The sequence below is a fragment of the Octopus sinensis genome, linkage group LG6 (genome assembly GCF_006345805.1).
Source record: "Octopus sinensis linkage group LG6, ASM634580v1, whole genome shotgun sequence".
NCBI classification, from domain to species: domain Eukaryota; kingdom Metazoa; phylum Mollusca; class Cephalopoda; order Octopoda; family Octopodidae; genus Octopus; species Octopus sinensis.
The window spans coordinates 40,161,097-40,178,023 of NC_043002.1; the positions used below are offsets into that span (position 1 = coordinate 40,161,097).

Sequence of the window (16,927 nt, forward strand, 5' to 3'; positions counted from 1 at the left end):
TTCAGAAATAGTATATTTTATCTTAATTTGTGTTTTACTTATTTATTTTCATACTTACCTTCGGCAGTGCAGTACACATTTTTGTGACAATTGGACCTCTATTTAAATTATTAAACACAATTTTTGTTTGTTACTTCTTGACAAAAAAGAATACATGGCTTCTGTGGCATCAAAACACACACACAGAATACACACACATATAATGAATGTCATGGCAGTGACTCAACACAAACACATGTTTGCTATCTGTGATATATACACACACATAGTCTTCATACTCTCTAAGGAAGAAAAAAACATCTACTTTTTGATGTAATCAATATTTTAATCATTTAGAAATATTTTAAACTGAATGGGATTTCATTATCTGGAGTTCATTAATTTCCATAAAATTTTTTTATTTATTTACTTTTGTTTTAAAGTGAGAGGAGAAAGGGAAAAATGTATGTACAGGTGAATGTGTGAGTGAGTGAACATGTGTGTTCTCATGTATGTGTGAGTGGCACACTCTCTTTCACTCTCTCTCTCTCACTCACACACATCCATTTCATATACACATTCATACATCTTTCACTTTAAAGCAAAACTAACAGGTGATTTTTCAGGGTAAAGATTATTAAAAATAAGGCTTCTACTCATGTAAATTGATTATTATTGTTTGGATAGTTCCAATTAAATAAGTCCAGAAATATATATACATACATAAGTACTGTGAATTCCCATTCTACAAAATGGCAAACAATTCCATGAATACTTTACCGGGCAATGCTGGGTAGTAAGTCTAATACTTATATATAATTTATTTCACTGATTCACTTTGTCATTATATATTTATTGTTATCGTCACCACTACCTCCACTACGTAACATCTGTTTTCCTCAATGGCATGGGTTGGACATTTTGACAAGAATTGGTGAACCAGAGGACTGTGCCAAGCTCTACAGTCTGCTTTGGCATGGTTTCTGTGGCTGGATGCTCTTCCTAATGCCAGCCACTTCACATTATATTGGGCATTTTTTACATTGCAGCAGTACCAACAAGGTTATTGAGTAATGTGTAAAACAAGACCCTTTAACTGAGTAGGGAGAAGCACTGAGGCATGTAGCTTTGTATCTGGGGATGAGAGCTTAAAATATGCTAAAGAGAGAGAATAAGTGTTTTGTATATGTATTAATTATTATCATTATTTTACATCCACCTTCCATGCAGCTAATGATCAGATGGTTCATTATGTGCATCATTTATTCAACAGTATCCAATAAGTTGGTGGACACTATCTTGATCAAGTGTCTCAGTTGTAGGATGCTTTTTTTATGGCTGGATGCTTTTCCTAATACCAGCCTATTCACGGACTGTACTAGGTGTTTTTTGCTTAGATTTATTAATATTTTAATTAAAATGCTCAATAAACTATTCTCTTGTAGAAGAGATATTAATGATTTGAGTTGACATATTTTAATCAACCCATGTAGTTAGTGTTCCATTATATTTTATTTTATATACATTGTATTAATTCTTAGAGGGCAATTAGCTCAGATTTCAGTCAAAACTGACTAAAGAAAAAAAAAGAAATATTTGACTCAGTGTTGGAAAATGAAGTATATGTTATACTTAACTATCTACCATTCCCATTCATTTCCTTTCAGGATAGCCCTCTCATCATAGGATTGTTGTTGAATTATATCCCTGGAAGTCTTCTTAAATCCAGATCTGACTAATCACACTTGTTGAGCATTTTCCTATACTTTTTCCTATACTGAGTCAATGCATCCTTGATTTGCCCCGTTATTTGAGATAGTCTTTTGTAAAAAAAATATATATATATTTTAAGCGAGTAACTTTTTTTTTATTATAGAATTCTTATCAAAAGTTATTCGAGAGTTATAAATACAGAAACAAACATGTGTGCACATACACACATGCTGATAAATTTAGCATGTTATTCTATGTAATGAGTATGAAATTACAATGCCTGACTATTGACAATATTGTCAGAAGTTCATACTTAAATATAGTTGCTTTAGTGTAATGCTACACAAGTTACATTACGCTATTTTGTCAGAACTAATAAATACTTTCAGCTATTTTGAGTGATTATAATAAATTTTTTAGCATTTTGAATACTTTCTCAAATCTAATACTTATTCACACACACACACACACAAACACACACACATGAGTGGACAAATAAAGAAGTGGCACTCAACACATTTGGTAGGTGTTACGTTCAGGATTTTTTAGCATTTTGAATAATCTCTCAAATGTAATACTTATTTATTGTTATTGTTTTGATTTAATCATGCTTTGCCTCAAAGCTTTGAGATTTTGATGATGTTACTGTTTATTTTTAGAATGACATTGTATGGTAGGGATGAGAGATTGAATTTAGCCAGTTAAAGTGCTAAAATGTTTTAAAAAGCATTAACTTGTTATTAATGATTAATTCAACTGCTTATATGCAAATGTCCTACTTCAATGAAGAAGAAAGCCATGACTTGGGAAGTTAGATGTAAAACAGTTATAGAGGTATAACATATATTATCATCATCATCATTTAGTGTCCATATTCTGTGTTGGCATGGGTTGGATGGTTTGACAGGATCCAATGGATCCAAGGGCTGCATCATGCTCCAGTGTCCATTTAGGTATAGTTTCTACAGCTGGATGCCCTTCCTGATGTCAACCAATTTACAGTGTTTAGTGGGTGCTCTTTTCATGCCACCAACATTATTGAGGTTACCATGCAGTTTGCAAGACTCCAAATCCGAAGACAGAGTGGGAGTCAGTGTTAAGCTAGGAGATAAGGGATGAGTGTATGGGAGGAGTGGAAAGTGTGTGGTGTGACAGAGCTGGTTCCTGTAGTGGAAGTAGAAAGCAATAAATATTGGAGCTGAGGTGTCCTGATGGCTTGAGTAAAAGTGGAGAGTTCACAAAATTGTATGGGGAGCAGGGGATAGAGGAATGAGAGAAGGGAGCTGAGGCAAGCAACTAGCAGTAAAGATTGGATGTGGCTGAATAGTGGAGGTAGGAAGTGGTGGTTGACCAGCTGGGGAAGATAAAGAAATGCAGAAGAGAGCAGGCAGGGAGCAGAATAGTAATGATGACTGGAGGAGGACATGAGAGACTAGTTAGGTAGGCTGCAGGAGTTGGGGTAGGGAGGCAGGCATAGTAGTTGATGAGAATTTGGTTCAGGGTGTTGGGTGAATCAATGTAGCATGGATGGAAAGAACAGTAATAATTGATGAGAGTTTCTATCTTTTTATCTTTTATTTACAGAGATGTACTTGCATAGCAAGTGATTTGTTCTGAGATCGTGTGCTGAAACGAAAACAATTGCAGCATGGAAGGTGTTTGTAAGCCATTTAAGAAACACACAAAAGCCGTTCGATTCACTTCAACATTTAAGTTTAATTTGTCAAAATATTTTTGTCGCTTTAAGACCGCGACCTGTTCACTTACCAAAATCCGTGCTGCATCGGATTTTTGTCAGTGAACAGGTCGCGGATTTTAGCAACGAAAATATTTTGACAAATTAAACTTAAATGTTGAAGTGAATCGAACGGCTTTTGTGTGTTTCTTAAATGGCTTACAAACACCTTCCACGCTGCAATTGTTTTCTTTTACTTGTTTCAGTCATTTCACTGTGGCCATGCTGGGTGATGCCTTGAAGAACTTTTAGTTACTGGTACTTATACTGTCAGGTTTTTTTGCCAAACTGCTAAGTTACGGGGATGTAAGCACACCAACACCAGTTATCAAGGAATGTCAGGGTACAAAGACAGACATAAATACACACACCCATAGATATATTAATATATATACATGTACTAAGGGCTTCTTTCAGTTTCCATTTACCAAACCCACTCACAAGGTTTTTGTTGGCCCAAGACTCTAGTAGAAGACACTTGCTCAAGGTGCCATGCAGTGGGATTGAATCCAGAACCATGTAGCTAGAAAGCAGACTTCTTACCACATGGCCACACCTGGCTAACAATCGAAATGATACCTGTAGCAGGATAAATAAAAGGGTATCAAGGCTGAATTGCAGTGAGAGAGAGATGATATGTGGAAGCAGATGATATGAGGAGATAGGGTGAGATGCCCATTTATTCATATATATATATATATATATATGGTAAGAATCTCTCAAGAGAGCTAAACAGCTGAAGGTCTTCAGAGGAAAAAAACCAACTGAGGCAAGAGTTCCAGCCTTTAACTTTTTACACTCTAAGGGAGGCTGGATCAGGCAGCATCAAAGTCATTGTTCCTGGGTGCCTCTTCTACTGACATTTTTTAGCCACTTGGATATCAGAGGCTTGTGCATTTAAACCACTGGAGATTTAATCTAGTTGGAACTCCTACAATTTGTAGATATGTGTGTGTGTTTGTTTTGCAAGATCCCTGATGTGAAATCATGTGTAGGAACAGATATTGTTATATTTGAGGATGGTAATTATTTTTTTCCAAGTAAAGACATGCACTCTATATTGAGTCTTTACTTCGGATTTATTTTTGCTTCTATTTTATTCCTTTGTCTGGAAATTTTTCGTCACACTTCCTGTGACCTCTTCAGTGTCTCTCCATCCCATGTGCCCCTTCCTGTTCTGTTTAGTCCATTCTGTCTTTCTAAAATCATAAATAATAAATCAGAAGTAAAGAAGGAATATATAGAGCATCATGTTTATTTGGCAAGAGAAAACAATAATGACCATCCCAAAATATAACAATATGTGTGTGTGTATACACTCATACAAAGTGCTGAAGTAGGCCTTGAGAACCACACATCACCAGTCAGTCATTCTGATCATTTGTCATATCCTCTTTAGGATCTTATATATATATATATATATATATATATGCACACACATACACAGTGCTGAAGTAGGTCTTCTTGAGAGCCACACATCACCAGTCAGTCATCCTGATCTTTTGTTATATCCTCCTTAGGATCTCATATATATATATATATATATATACACTCTTTTACTTGTTTCAGTCATTTGACTGCAGCCATGCTGGAGCACCGCCTTCTGTCGTTCTCTTTTTGCTGAACCACTAAGTTATGGGGACGTAAACACACCAGCATCAGTTGTCAAGTGATGTTGGGGGGGACAAATACACACACACACACGCATATATATATATATATATATATATATATATATATATATATATATATATATATATATATATACATACATAAATATGACAGGCTTCTTTCAGTTTCCATCACAAAGCTTTGGTCAGCCCTAGGCTATAGTAAAAGACACTTGCCCAAGGTGCCACACAGTAGCCATTCCTGATAAATAACATAATATATATATATATACATGCATATATGGGTAAAGGACGTCACCAACTGTTCAAACAACATGAAATACGGAAACAAATTAGTTAAATACGTAAACAACAAGAGAAAATGGAAAACAGGATAGGTAAACACAGAGAAAGGACCCTTCATCAGTTGGTGGCTGTCTATCTACTCTTCATTTCGTGCATTCAGTGACAGTATGAGTCTTCAAAGACAGTTGCTCCCATTAATTCTAAAATAATATTTAGGATTTATGGAGAGTCAAAGTTGGGAACATAAACATGACAATGGAGACATACAAGGAAACCAAATGGAAACAAACATGGAGGGTCATTAGACCAGAATGAGAGGAAAATAGTGAATGCTGGGGGGAAACATTCTTTTTTTGGAAAGAGAAAAGATAGAAGAAACATGGACGATGGTCATGTGTGAGCAATGACAGAGAGGGAAAAGAGAAAGAGGAGAATAGAGAGACAGACAGACAGAAAACTGAAGGAGGGAGGGGTAGGACCCTCCATAAATCCTAAATTCTTTTTAGTATTTATGGGAGCAACTGTCTTTGAAGACTCATATTGTTGTTGAATACTTGAAATGAAGGGTCTTTTCTCTGTGCGTACTTGTCTTGTTTCCCATATTTTCTTGTTGTTTATGTATTTAACTCATTTGTTTACGTATTCCATGTTGTTTGTACCGTTGGTGGCATCCTGTACCCATATATGCAAGTATATGTGTGTGTGTTTGTATATATATATACACACACACACATAAACATTTATATTTACACACACACACACACTCACACACACACACACACATATATATATATATATATGTATGTATGTATATATATTAGAGAGAGAAAAACTTACAAACTTAGCTTGCACTTGTTTATGATATGTTAAAACTTGTATAACAAAACTTAAAGTTAATTATGGATATGACAATACCACAATTACTAGTTGAAGAAAGTAGATGTTAGGACATATTTGGGTTTTTAATATAGCTATGATAAATATTTGTTCTCTGATATAGAGATCAATGACCTAGTGTAATATTAATTACTGCACAATCTCAACTTCTTCATTTGCAAATACTTCTACAGTTGATGATGCCCTCCTGATGTGTTCAATATCAATCCCATGTCTTTCTTTTCTGATTTTCCATACTAGCTGCAGGCATAGTTGTGTGGTTAAGAAGTTTGCTTCCCAGTCACATCATCATCATCATCATCATTGTTGTTTAACGTCTGCTTTCCATGCTGGCATGGATTGGATGGTTTGACTGAGGGCTGGCAAGCCAGAAGGTTGTACCAGGCCCCAATCCAATCTGGCAAAATTTCTACAGCTGGATGCCCTTCCTAACGCCTACCACTCCAAGAGTGTAGTGGGTGAGTTTTACATGCCACTGGCACGAGGGCCAGTCAGGCGGTGCTGGCATCAACCACACTTGAATGGTGCTTTTAAAGTACCACTGGCACAGGTGCCAATCAGATGGTACTGTCATTGGCCACGACAACAATTTTACTTGCCTCAACAGGTCTTTGCAAGCGCAGTTTATTGCCCAGTGATTGAAGAGTACTCTTAAATGGGCTGGTTATGCTGCACTGGCATAGTCCACAGTCACGGTATCACTTGGCTTGCTAGGTCTTCTCAAGCACAGCATATCTCCAAAGGTCTCAGTTATTTGTCATTGCTTCAGTAAGGCCTAATGTTCGAAAGTGATGCTTCACCACCTCATCCCAGGTCTTCCTGGGTCTGCTTCTTCCACAGATTACCTCTACTGCTAAGGTGTGACACTTTTTCACACAGCTGTCCTCATCTGTTGACAATACATGACCATACCAGTGCAGTCATCTCTCTTGCACACCACACCTGATGCTTCTTAAGTCCAACTTTTCTCTCATGGTTATTTCTGAAAACTTTATCCAAAAAACCTGAAAGCATAGCATGTGTTGTATCTGTATGAAAAGATTGTCGCTCATCTGCTACTCATTGAAAAGTGAAGGAAATTGGAATATGATGATTACTTTATGCACTTTATATACTTTATGCACAATTTTATAGACTTAATACACAGTACTCATAAAATAAATATTCACCCTTCCCATAAACACACAAAAAATCCCATGCATATGATGCAACCTTTAGTTAAATTGCATATATGTGCCACGTTAAATAAGCTTGAATATTTTACGGAATTGCACTTGTGCGCATGAATTAAGTGATAGGCAATATAAAAAACTTGGTTCAGTTTTTAAAAAAATACACTTTTCACTATCCAATCACCACTACTTCCACCACCATCCTCATCTTGCTCTCCCCCTCTCTTCCTCTCCCCAACAGAACATCACCACTTATATTTTTAACTCTCCTTCTCTACCTTCAGCTAACTTTTTCAATCACGTAATATATATTATGCTACCCCACCTCACATCATGGATGCTTCTTTCTCCTTTCTGTCTCACTCTTCACCTTGTCCTTTTTTTCTCTTTTTTTCTTTCTCCTCTCTTTCCCTTCAACTAATCCTGCGAAAGTGTTACAATTGCATTCCCTCTACCTCACATAATGAATGCTTCTCTCTCCCTCTTCTTTTCTAATCCCGTGAAAGCATTACCAACAGGCTAAGGAGCACAATGACAGGCAGAATTATAAGATTAAGGCTATGAGCTGGCTGAATCATTTGCATACTGGATGAACTACTTGGCAGTATTTTGCCTGCCGCTACATTCTGAGTTCAAATTCCACAGAGGTCAACTTTGCCTTTCATTCTTTCGGGATTGATAAATTAAGTACCTGTGAAACACTGGGGTCGATGAAATCAACTAGTCCCCTCTCCCAAAATTTCAGGCCTTGTGCCTATAGTAGAAAATATTATTATTGTTATCATTATTATAACAAAAGACGCTTGCTGAAAGTGCCACACAGTGAGGCTGAAACTCTTGCATAGGCGTAGGAGTGGCTGTGTGGTAAGTAGCTTGCTTACCAGCCACATGGTTCCGGGTTCAGTCCCACTGTGTGGCACTTTGGGCAAGTGTCTTCTACTATAGCCTTGGGCCGACCAAAACCTTGTGAGTGCATTTGGTAGACGGAAACTGAAAGAAGCCCGTTGTATATATGTATATACTAGCAGTATCGCCCGGCGTTGCTCAGGTTTGTAAGGGAAATAACTATAAAGCATTTTTAGAGAGTTATAGCCAAAAAATAGCAAAAAAATGATGGTAAATTTTTTTTGAGAGTTAAAAAAGGTGGAGTTGCGTCCCCTAGACGGTCTGTGGTTTGGGTTTCTGATTCTCGATCCCATGTCGAATTTATCGATTTTTTTCAGAACTGGGGGAACTTTTCAAAATTTTCGCTGCGTTAGTTTTGAATTATGACATTGGGCTATGTGTGTGTCAAGTTTCATCAGAATCGGTTGAAAGCCGTGGTCAGAGTGAGGGTACGAGAAAACAGACACACAGAAAACGCACAGACAAACTGCCGTTTATATAGAGAGAGATATATATATATGTGTGTGTATGTGTTTGTGTGCTGTGTTTGTCCCCCCAACCAGTAGAATAAGTACTAGGCTTACAAAGAATAAGTCCTGGGGTCGATTTGCTCAACTGAAGGCGGTGCTCCAGCATGGCCGCAGTCAAATGACTGAAACAAGTAAAAGAATAGAAGAAAAGAATAACCACACTACCATGCCAGCAACATAATGACAGGATACATAATAAAGCTGGCCATTTGAATTATTACTGACCATTCAACAGGCTTTCATACAGTTTCCCTCTACACAGTTGCACTCACATGGCTCCAGTTGACCTGAGGTTATGAAGTGGGATTAAACCTAGACCTCACGAGCATCAACTATTTAACCACACTGGCATACACAAGCACACTCATTTGGGTCTCGGAGTATGTGTAAGGGAGAGGCATGTGCATTGCAGTGAAATAGAACTTTAATAACTGAATATCACTACTAAATTCATCGAGTTCTTGTCATTTGTCGATACAAAATTATATTTGTGTGTGTATTATTATGGTTTCACACTGGTATGAATTGTGCAGGCTCAGCTTTGAATGAATAATGTTTTATATATATATCATCATCATCATCATCATTTAACGTCCGCTTTCCATGCTAGCATGGGTTGGACGGTTCAACTGGGGTCTGGGGAGCCCGAAGGCTGCACCAGGCCAGTCAGATCTGGCAGTGTTTCTACAGCTGGATGCCCTTCCTAACGCCAACCACTCCGAGAGTGTAGTGGGTGATTTTATGTGCCACCGACACAGGTGCCAGACGAGGCTGGCGAACGGCCACGCTCGGATGGTGTTTTTATGTGCCACCGACACAGGTGCCAGACGAAGCTGGCGAACGGCCACGCTCGGATGGTGTTTTTATGTGCCACCGACACAGGTGCCAGACAAGGCTAGCAAGGTTAAATAGTACATCCTACACTCCACTCCTTTACCCAATGTAATACAATGTGGGGCATCAAAAGATACAAGCCATGTAATCTATATATATAAAACTGTAGTTGTGTGAGTGTCTGTCCCCTTCAATTTAGATTCCTAACTACTCCCACATTTTGCGGTGCAGTTTAACCAAATTCGGGTATCTTATAGTCGTGATTCATATTGAGCCCGTCTGGGTATTAGCGCGCGTCTACGATTTTAAAAATAATTTAACATCATTTTTTATTCCATTTTAATGCATAATTTTTCGTGTGTCGATGGCGGCGGAGTTGGCGTCCACGCTCACATCTGCACCTGTCTGCTTCTCCCTCGTGAAGCTGTGGGGAAGGGAGTGTAAGGAAATCAACGTCGTAAAGCATTGTCAAGGAGACCAGCATTCTTTTAGAACAACGACTTCATGGCTTGAAGACACTGAGTCAACGATTTAAAAAAAAAATTACCATCACTTTTTAATGCATTTTTTTGCTATAACTCTCTAAAAATGCTTATATAGTTATTTCCCTTACAAACCCGAGCAACGCCGGGCGATACTGCTAGTAGTATAATAATAAAATACAGAAAACGTATATGGTATTTTATGCTTTATAAAACATACACGTGTTTCTTTAAACTAGCTGCCAAGATTACATAATTGCTTGTTGAAACATATATAATCTTGATATATCTCTTCAATGTTTAGCATACAATTTCTGCAATTTATCAATACTGTTTGTGTGCATGTATATTGATATATATATATATATATATATATATATATTTAGCCTTCATTTATTTTGTGGGACATATGTAAATGCTGAATAGCAAGTTCAATAGTATTAAATTTTCCATCCTCAGTTTTGTTCAGTCAGAGTAGCCTGTCTAATTAATCAAGAAACTGAATGAATGAAATCATAATATGAAAATGTAATCCTATTAATTTGTATTTGAATGAATATGTATTTGTATTTGTCTACAAACTATGCATAACTATGTATGTGTATAAAATACTTATGTTTTCATAATTAACTCCTTATAATAATTACTTACAGAAACCCATCACGAGTCCGTCATGCAATCCATGAATTACTAAATACACCACAGAATAACTTAAAAATATGTAAGGTGAGTTCATTTTTTTGATAATTATTTTCTGAATGCTTGATCTTCAATGCTTTGTTGAATTTATAATAAATACTTCTCAAATATTATCTTTTGTTGTATCTCTATATCTCTTTCTATCTATCAGTCTTCCTTTTCTCTGTCTTTCCATGCACACACACATATATATATATGAGCTTATTGTATACAGCACTCAGTTGCACTACTTCTCAGAAAAGGGTAAAAGAGAAGACAGAAAGCAGCAACAAGTAAAGAAAGACAGCAATGATAACCAAAAATGTATGCATAGCACACAGTATAACACACACACACACATATATATACATATTCTTTTATTTGTTTCAGTCATTTGACTGTGGCCATGCTGGTGCACTGCCTTTAGTTGAGCAAATTGAACCCAGAACTTATTCTTTGTAAGCCTAGTACTTATTCTGTAGGTCTCTTTTGCTGAACCACTAAGTTACAGGGACTTAAACATACCATTGGTTGTTAAGTGATGTTGCGGGGACAAACACACACACACACATATATATATATGTACGACGGGCTTCTTTCAGTTTCCATCTACCAGATCCACTCACAAGGCTTTGGTCAACCCAACACTATAGTAGAAGACACTTGCCCAAGGTGCCACACAGTGGGACTGAACCTGAAACCATGTGGTTGGTAAGGAAGCTACTTACCACACAGCCACTCCTGCACCTTTATATATATTATGTGAAACATGTCATCAAGCTGTGGAAAAATATTACCTTACTTGTAGGTAGCAAAAGGAAGGGCACCCAGCCATAGAAAATCTGCATCAACAAATTCCTTCCAATCCATGCAAGCACATAGATGACAAGGAAAGGTGCAAAAATAGTGAAGTAAAATCTCTCTCTCTCTCACTCACTCACAGTAGGCTTGCAATGATCTAGTGAGTGGGTACCATTCAAATGTGTGTGTTAATTTAGCAGATCATAGTATATGTCAGTTGTATGTCTAACATATGGAGAGATTTTGTTAAAATAGCTATCAAAAATATTTGTCTTGATGCTATAAACAATTGAGTGAAATGATCTTAAGTATTTAGCATCCGCTATTTCAAAAGTTAGATAACAATTATGAAAAATTGCCTTTTTTTTTTTTGCTGCCACTGTAGCAACAAAGACATTTTGTTATGGTGATTGTAGTTATGTGCCTTTATGGTCATGAGTTCAAATCCCACTGAAGTTGACTTTAGTTTTTCATCTTTCCTGAATCAATAAAATAAAATACCGTTCAAGCACTGGGTCAATTTAATCAAATTGATTTCCTATGCTGTATCAATGTAAAAACCAGGTCAAATTAGCCACTTAAAACAACTTGTGAAACTCATTTTATATTTCAGAATGGAGTAGAAGTTTATAGTGAATATGTAAAAGAAGATCTTTCAGAAATTTTAGGAGATTTTTTAGGTGAACAAGTTCAAAATGCTGAAAATGCTAATATGAGGTGAATATTTATATTTGTTTTTCTATGAATTATTTTATCAACTTGTTAACATTGTGCAATATTTAAAATGAATAAATACCAGAACATAACATTAACTGTCTATGAAACAGACTAATTTTATTTTCAAAATAATCAAGATTTTAGATGAGCTTTGTAAAATATTTATAAGTACTACAAGATTATGTCCCAACACTTTGTTTTTTTCTTTTGTTACATTAACAACCTGTTTGCCATCACCTCTTCACAGTCTATTCCATGTGGATGATGGTATTCTTCACTTGTCGTTAACATATATACATAGGCAATTATTCATAGACAACCTTGACACCTCACAGTCAGACCTGTGCTGCTTCTATAAACAGAGACCTTGAAAATACCTCCAGTGGAGACATGACAGTCTAACACAATGAAACAACTCTGTTCATATTATGAGAAATAATTTTGTACTTCATCCTCTCTTGTGTTGGACAAACAACAATTAAAATATAATTAGAGTTGCTGCTACACTATTCTTTCTGCTGTGTTTGTTGTAATCTGACCTTTCTTGACCACATCACATACTTAATGGTGCAAAAGTTACACCCCAAAGACTAGCATTACTGTACAGAACTAAAGGTGAATTAAGACTCACATCAAAGTATTACTCTCACATTTGTGAACTTACTGAAGTTTCTAGCATGAGGTTTTTAGCTGCTTTAATTTACAACTGGACTCATATCTCTACCTCTATGTTGGTTTGAACTCCTGTGAGCAAAACAGTGTAAAACGTGACCACTATAAAATGTTAATGGAAACTAATCTACAAAGTTATAAGGTGGCTTTGACATAGATCTATGTCAGCAATGATAGATATGACTATATAGCTGTTTTAATCTTTTAGCATTTAAACCAACCATATCTGGCCAAAATATTCTACCTGTTTTATGTTCAAATCAGCTAGATCTTGGCCTCTTATACCTATGCATTAATGTTATTCTTAAAATAAGCAATCACATCATCAAAATCTCAGAGCAACAAGGTAATGCATGATTAATTCAAAACAATATGAATAAATAAGTATTACATTTGATAGAGAAATCTGAATGCTAAAGGGTTAATTCAATTACTAATGAGTGCTTTATTCTTCTTTCAGTTGTTTAGATGTCTTTATTAACCTTGTTGTTGATGCCTTGCACTACCCAATGGATACATGTACTCCAGTACACTATATCTCACAGAAAAGCCAAAACCAATCTCAGCGGTGTCTTAATAGCAGTTACAGAAGTACACCAGACGAAGGTAACTAACCAATGTTTTTCAGACAAGTGATCATTAATTTTTGGTAAACTGTCAGTTAATTACTGTATTTTGTGGCATAGGAGACTTACTTGGTTTGTTTTAGAAAAAAAAAACTTGAAAATTACCATGCATCTTCCATGATGCTAGTTGAGAAGTTAAACTCTGCTGCAGCTACACTATCCTTGCTGCTGTGTTTGTTTGTTTACCAATGGCAGTCGTGTGGCAAGACCATGTACTGTGAAATATTGACTTCTCATATCAATAATGTGGAATTTGTTGCTTTTTCACACTTTAAGTTTCAGAACTACCAGGCCTTCACTGGTATCATAAAACGTTTTCAGTCCTGTAAGACAAATGTATAAAGGAAACATAAACTAAATTAGGCTATCACACTACTGATGTGATTTACCAATGGAAGAAGCAGGAGGGAGAATTCAAAACAGCAAACAAATAAAGCATAATCTTCTTACAATACGAGCAACATGACCATGTTTAGTAGAAACTTGAAAACATGAATATTAGACCAAAGAAACTAGGGGTATGGTAAATATTTTATTTTCCTGAGCTGGTAAAAAGCATTCCATGGCTACCTTTTTTTAGTTCCCCATTACCACTGTCACTGCTATCCATGAGCACAACCTTACCATCTCTGACAAAGCCATAACAAAACGTGAAAAGATATTAACCTTAAACACACTGTAGGTGCATCATGTCACTGTATGAGTTTTCTCCCCTGTAATAACAGGACAGAGAAAATGCAGTGTGTTAAAGGTTAAATCTTGAGCTTGATCATGTCCTCTTGTTTCTTAGTTAAGTAGTTTCTGTTCTTTCTGTTATGTATAGACATGTTGTAATGAGTTGAATAAATACACACTGCATACATATACTGTGATGTTCTGACTGCAGATACACTACACCTGCTGTGTCATGTTGACTATAGGTACACTGTGACATGCTAAGGACACACTATACTTGCTGTTGGCAAGCTACACATGCTGAGACATTAACTAAGAACAAGCTATACTTGCTGTGTCAAGGGCTGATGGCTTAGTGGTTAGGTTGTTGCACTCATGATTGTGAGATAGTGGTTTCAGTTCTTGGACAGGTGGTACATTGTGTTCTTGAGCAAAAACGTTCTCATATTGCTCTGCAATTATTTCAACACCTGACATGTGATACACCATGCACTTCTTCAATTAATATCAATTTGACGAAAGAAGAGAGAGCTAATGTACAACACATACATTTGATCACTATAAACAAATCAGTTGTGCAGGCTGCTCAGCAAGAAATTGCAGAGCCATCTTGGACTATGAGAGACAACCATCTTATTTGCTGTGGTGTGTCAACTGTAAATGCACTGCATTTGTTTTGACATTTTAAGACCACACTACACTTGCTGTGAAATGTGAAGCATATGCTACAGTTGCTGTGACATGTGTAAAGAACAATACCCTATGCTTGCTGTGGCATGCTAACTAAAGATTCACTACTCTTACTGTAATGTGCTGACAATAGGTATATTGTTCTTACTTTGTTGTGTATATGTCATTCTTCTTTTATGGCAACCCACAAAGGATACAACAGTTTTTCTCACATATATTATGTTGATGTACATATTTAAAAAGTTTGTTTAAGTATAAAACACTTGAGTTTGTTTTCTGAACCTAATCATCACTTTTGCTTTTGAACTTTCTTACCTACTTTTCCTTTGAGCCTGATAACATTTGTCTTTGATATTTGATCCTAATTACTTTTTGTTGTTTGATATTTTGCACACTATGACCTTATGTTTTACATTGAATATTTACAGACACGGATTACTACTTTCCACCTGGTTGCATTCTCGAGAAAATACTTTCAGTTCAGTATTTGGATGATTTGGATATAGAAGGAATTTACCCTCTTTATCAACAATTGCAAAAGCATTTTCAAAAGCATCCTGAAGATAGGTGAGGAAAAAAACACTACATTTTTGGCTATGTTCTATTCTGTTTTCTAGATAGTCTAAATTTTTGATAAAAGCAAAAAGAGTATATTTATATGGGTACAGGTTTGAATGAGTGGCTATGTGGTTTACTTCGAAATGATGTGATTTTGAGTTGAATCCCATTGCATGGCACTTTAGGACATCATCTCTACACTTTGGGTTTGCCAATACCATGAGTGAAATTTGGTTGGCAGATGCCCAATATATATCATCATCTTTTAACATCCATTTTCCATGCTGGCATAGATTGATGGGTTGATCAGTTTGACAGGGTCAGACTAGTCAAAGGACTGTATTATGTTCCAATGTATACTTTGGTATGATATCTATGGTTGAATGCACCATACAATCTGCCTTTCACTTTGGGAGAGAAACCTTTTGTCACCAACAGAGATAACAGCTCTCTCAAATTTTCCCAGCCTGTTTTTATTCTAGCCTTTATTTGAAAGCTATTTCCGATACACTCTTAGTGCTTGTTGCTACTCAGCATCTGCCACGGACAAAGTCTACTTTTTCCATTAACCAGCCTATGATACCACTGCACCTCTTGTGTGTCCATAGTTTGCACTTGGTACACTGCATACAATTTCTGCATATTGAGCTAGACAATTTTCTGTTTTCTTACATGCTAAATTTGAGATCCTTCAATTCCAGGTTTTACTTCGACACTTGGAATTTCTTTTCCAATTCTACTATAGATTCAGCTGTTTGAATAAGGTCATCAACAGTTCTCATAGGCAACCAGACCTAAATAAGACCTTTACACAAAAAAACGAGAAAATTTATCCTTTTGAGAAGCATTGATATGATTGACGAAAACATTCAAAAGCAGTGCCCCAACAAGGCCACATTCCAGTATCTGGAACAATTAACCTTTTAGTATTCAAACTGGCTTAAATATTCTACCTGTTAAACAGGTACATTATTTAGGCCTGGATATGTTCAAACCAGCCAGATGCAGCCTCTCACACCTACTCTACAATGTCCTTCAAAAATAAGCAATCACATTATGAAATCTCAAAGCTGCAAGACGATGCCTGATTAATTCAAAACAGCGTGACAGAATAATCTGAGTGCTAAAGGGTTAAAGAAGTTCTAAATAAAAATATATAGTAAAGGGATTTTTTTATATCCATATCATGTCATCATTGTTTTAGCATCCATTTTTCCATGCTTAACATTGGTCAGTCAGAATTCATCAATAGCTAGATGCCATTCATGTTGCCAACCTTCACCTAATTCCAAGCAAGCTAATATTCCCCCATGACCACACACTTTGTCAGGAGACTGGGAATGGACACTACTTGTGTGACAGTAAGG

General features: G+C 36.4%; 1 protein-coding gene and 1 long non-coding RNA gene across 6 annotated transcripts in view; one reads left to right on the forward strand and one right to left on the reverse strand.

Annotated features, from left to right (window-relative positions):
- Positions 1–16,927, forward strand: part of LOC115212861 (inositol-pentakisphosphate 2-kinase) — a 68,626-nt gene that overhangs the window by 44,205 nt on the left and 7,494 nt on the right. For all 5 annotated transcript variants that reach the window (XM_036503846.1, XM_036503845.1, XM_036503844.1 and 2 more), the window contains exons 9-12: positions 10,797–10,869; positions 12,236–12,339; positions 13,472–13,617; positions 15,431–15,569. In XM_036503846.1, coding sequence (XP_036359739.1) covers positions 10,797–10,869; positions 12,236–12,339; positions 13,472–13,617; positions 15,431–15,569 — 462 coding nt within the window. The remainder of the gene's footprint in view (positions 1–10,796; positions 10,870–12,235; positions 12,340–13,471; positions 13,618–15,430; positions 15,570–16,927) is intronic.
- On the reverse strand, positions 4,517–14,047 carry LOC118763891. Its single transcript, XR_004999650.1, has 2 exons — positions 13,743–14,047; positions 4,517–4,626 (listed from the first exon to the last, which is right to left on the reverse strand). It is a non-coding gene; the product is annotated as an uncharacterized LOC118763891 (long non-coding RNA).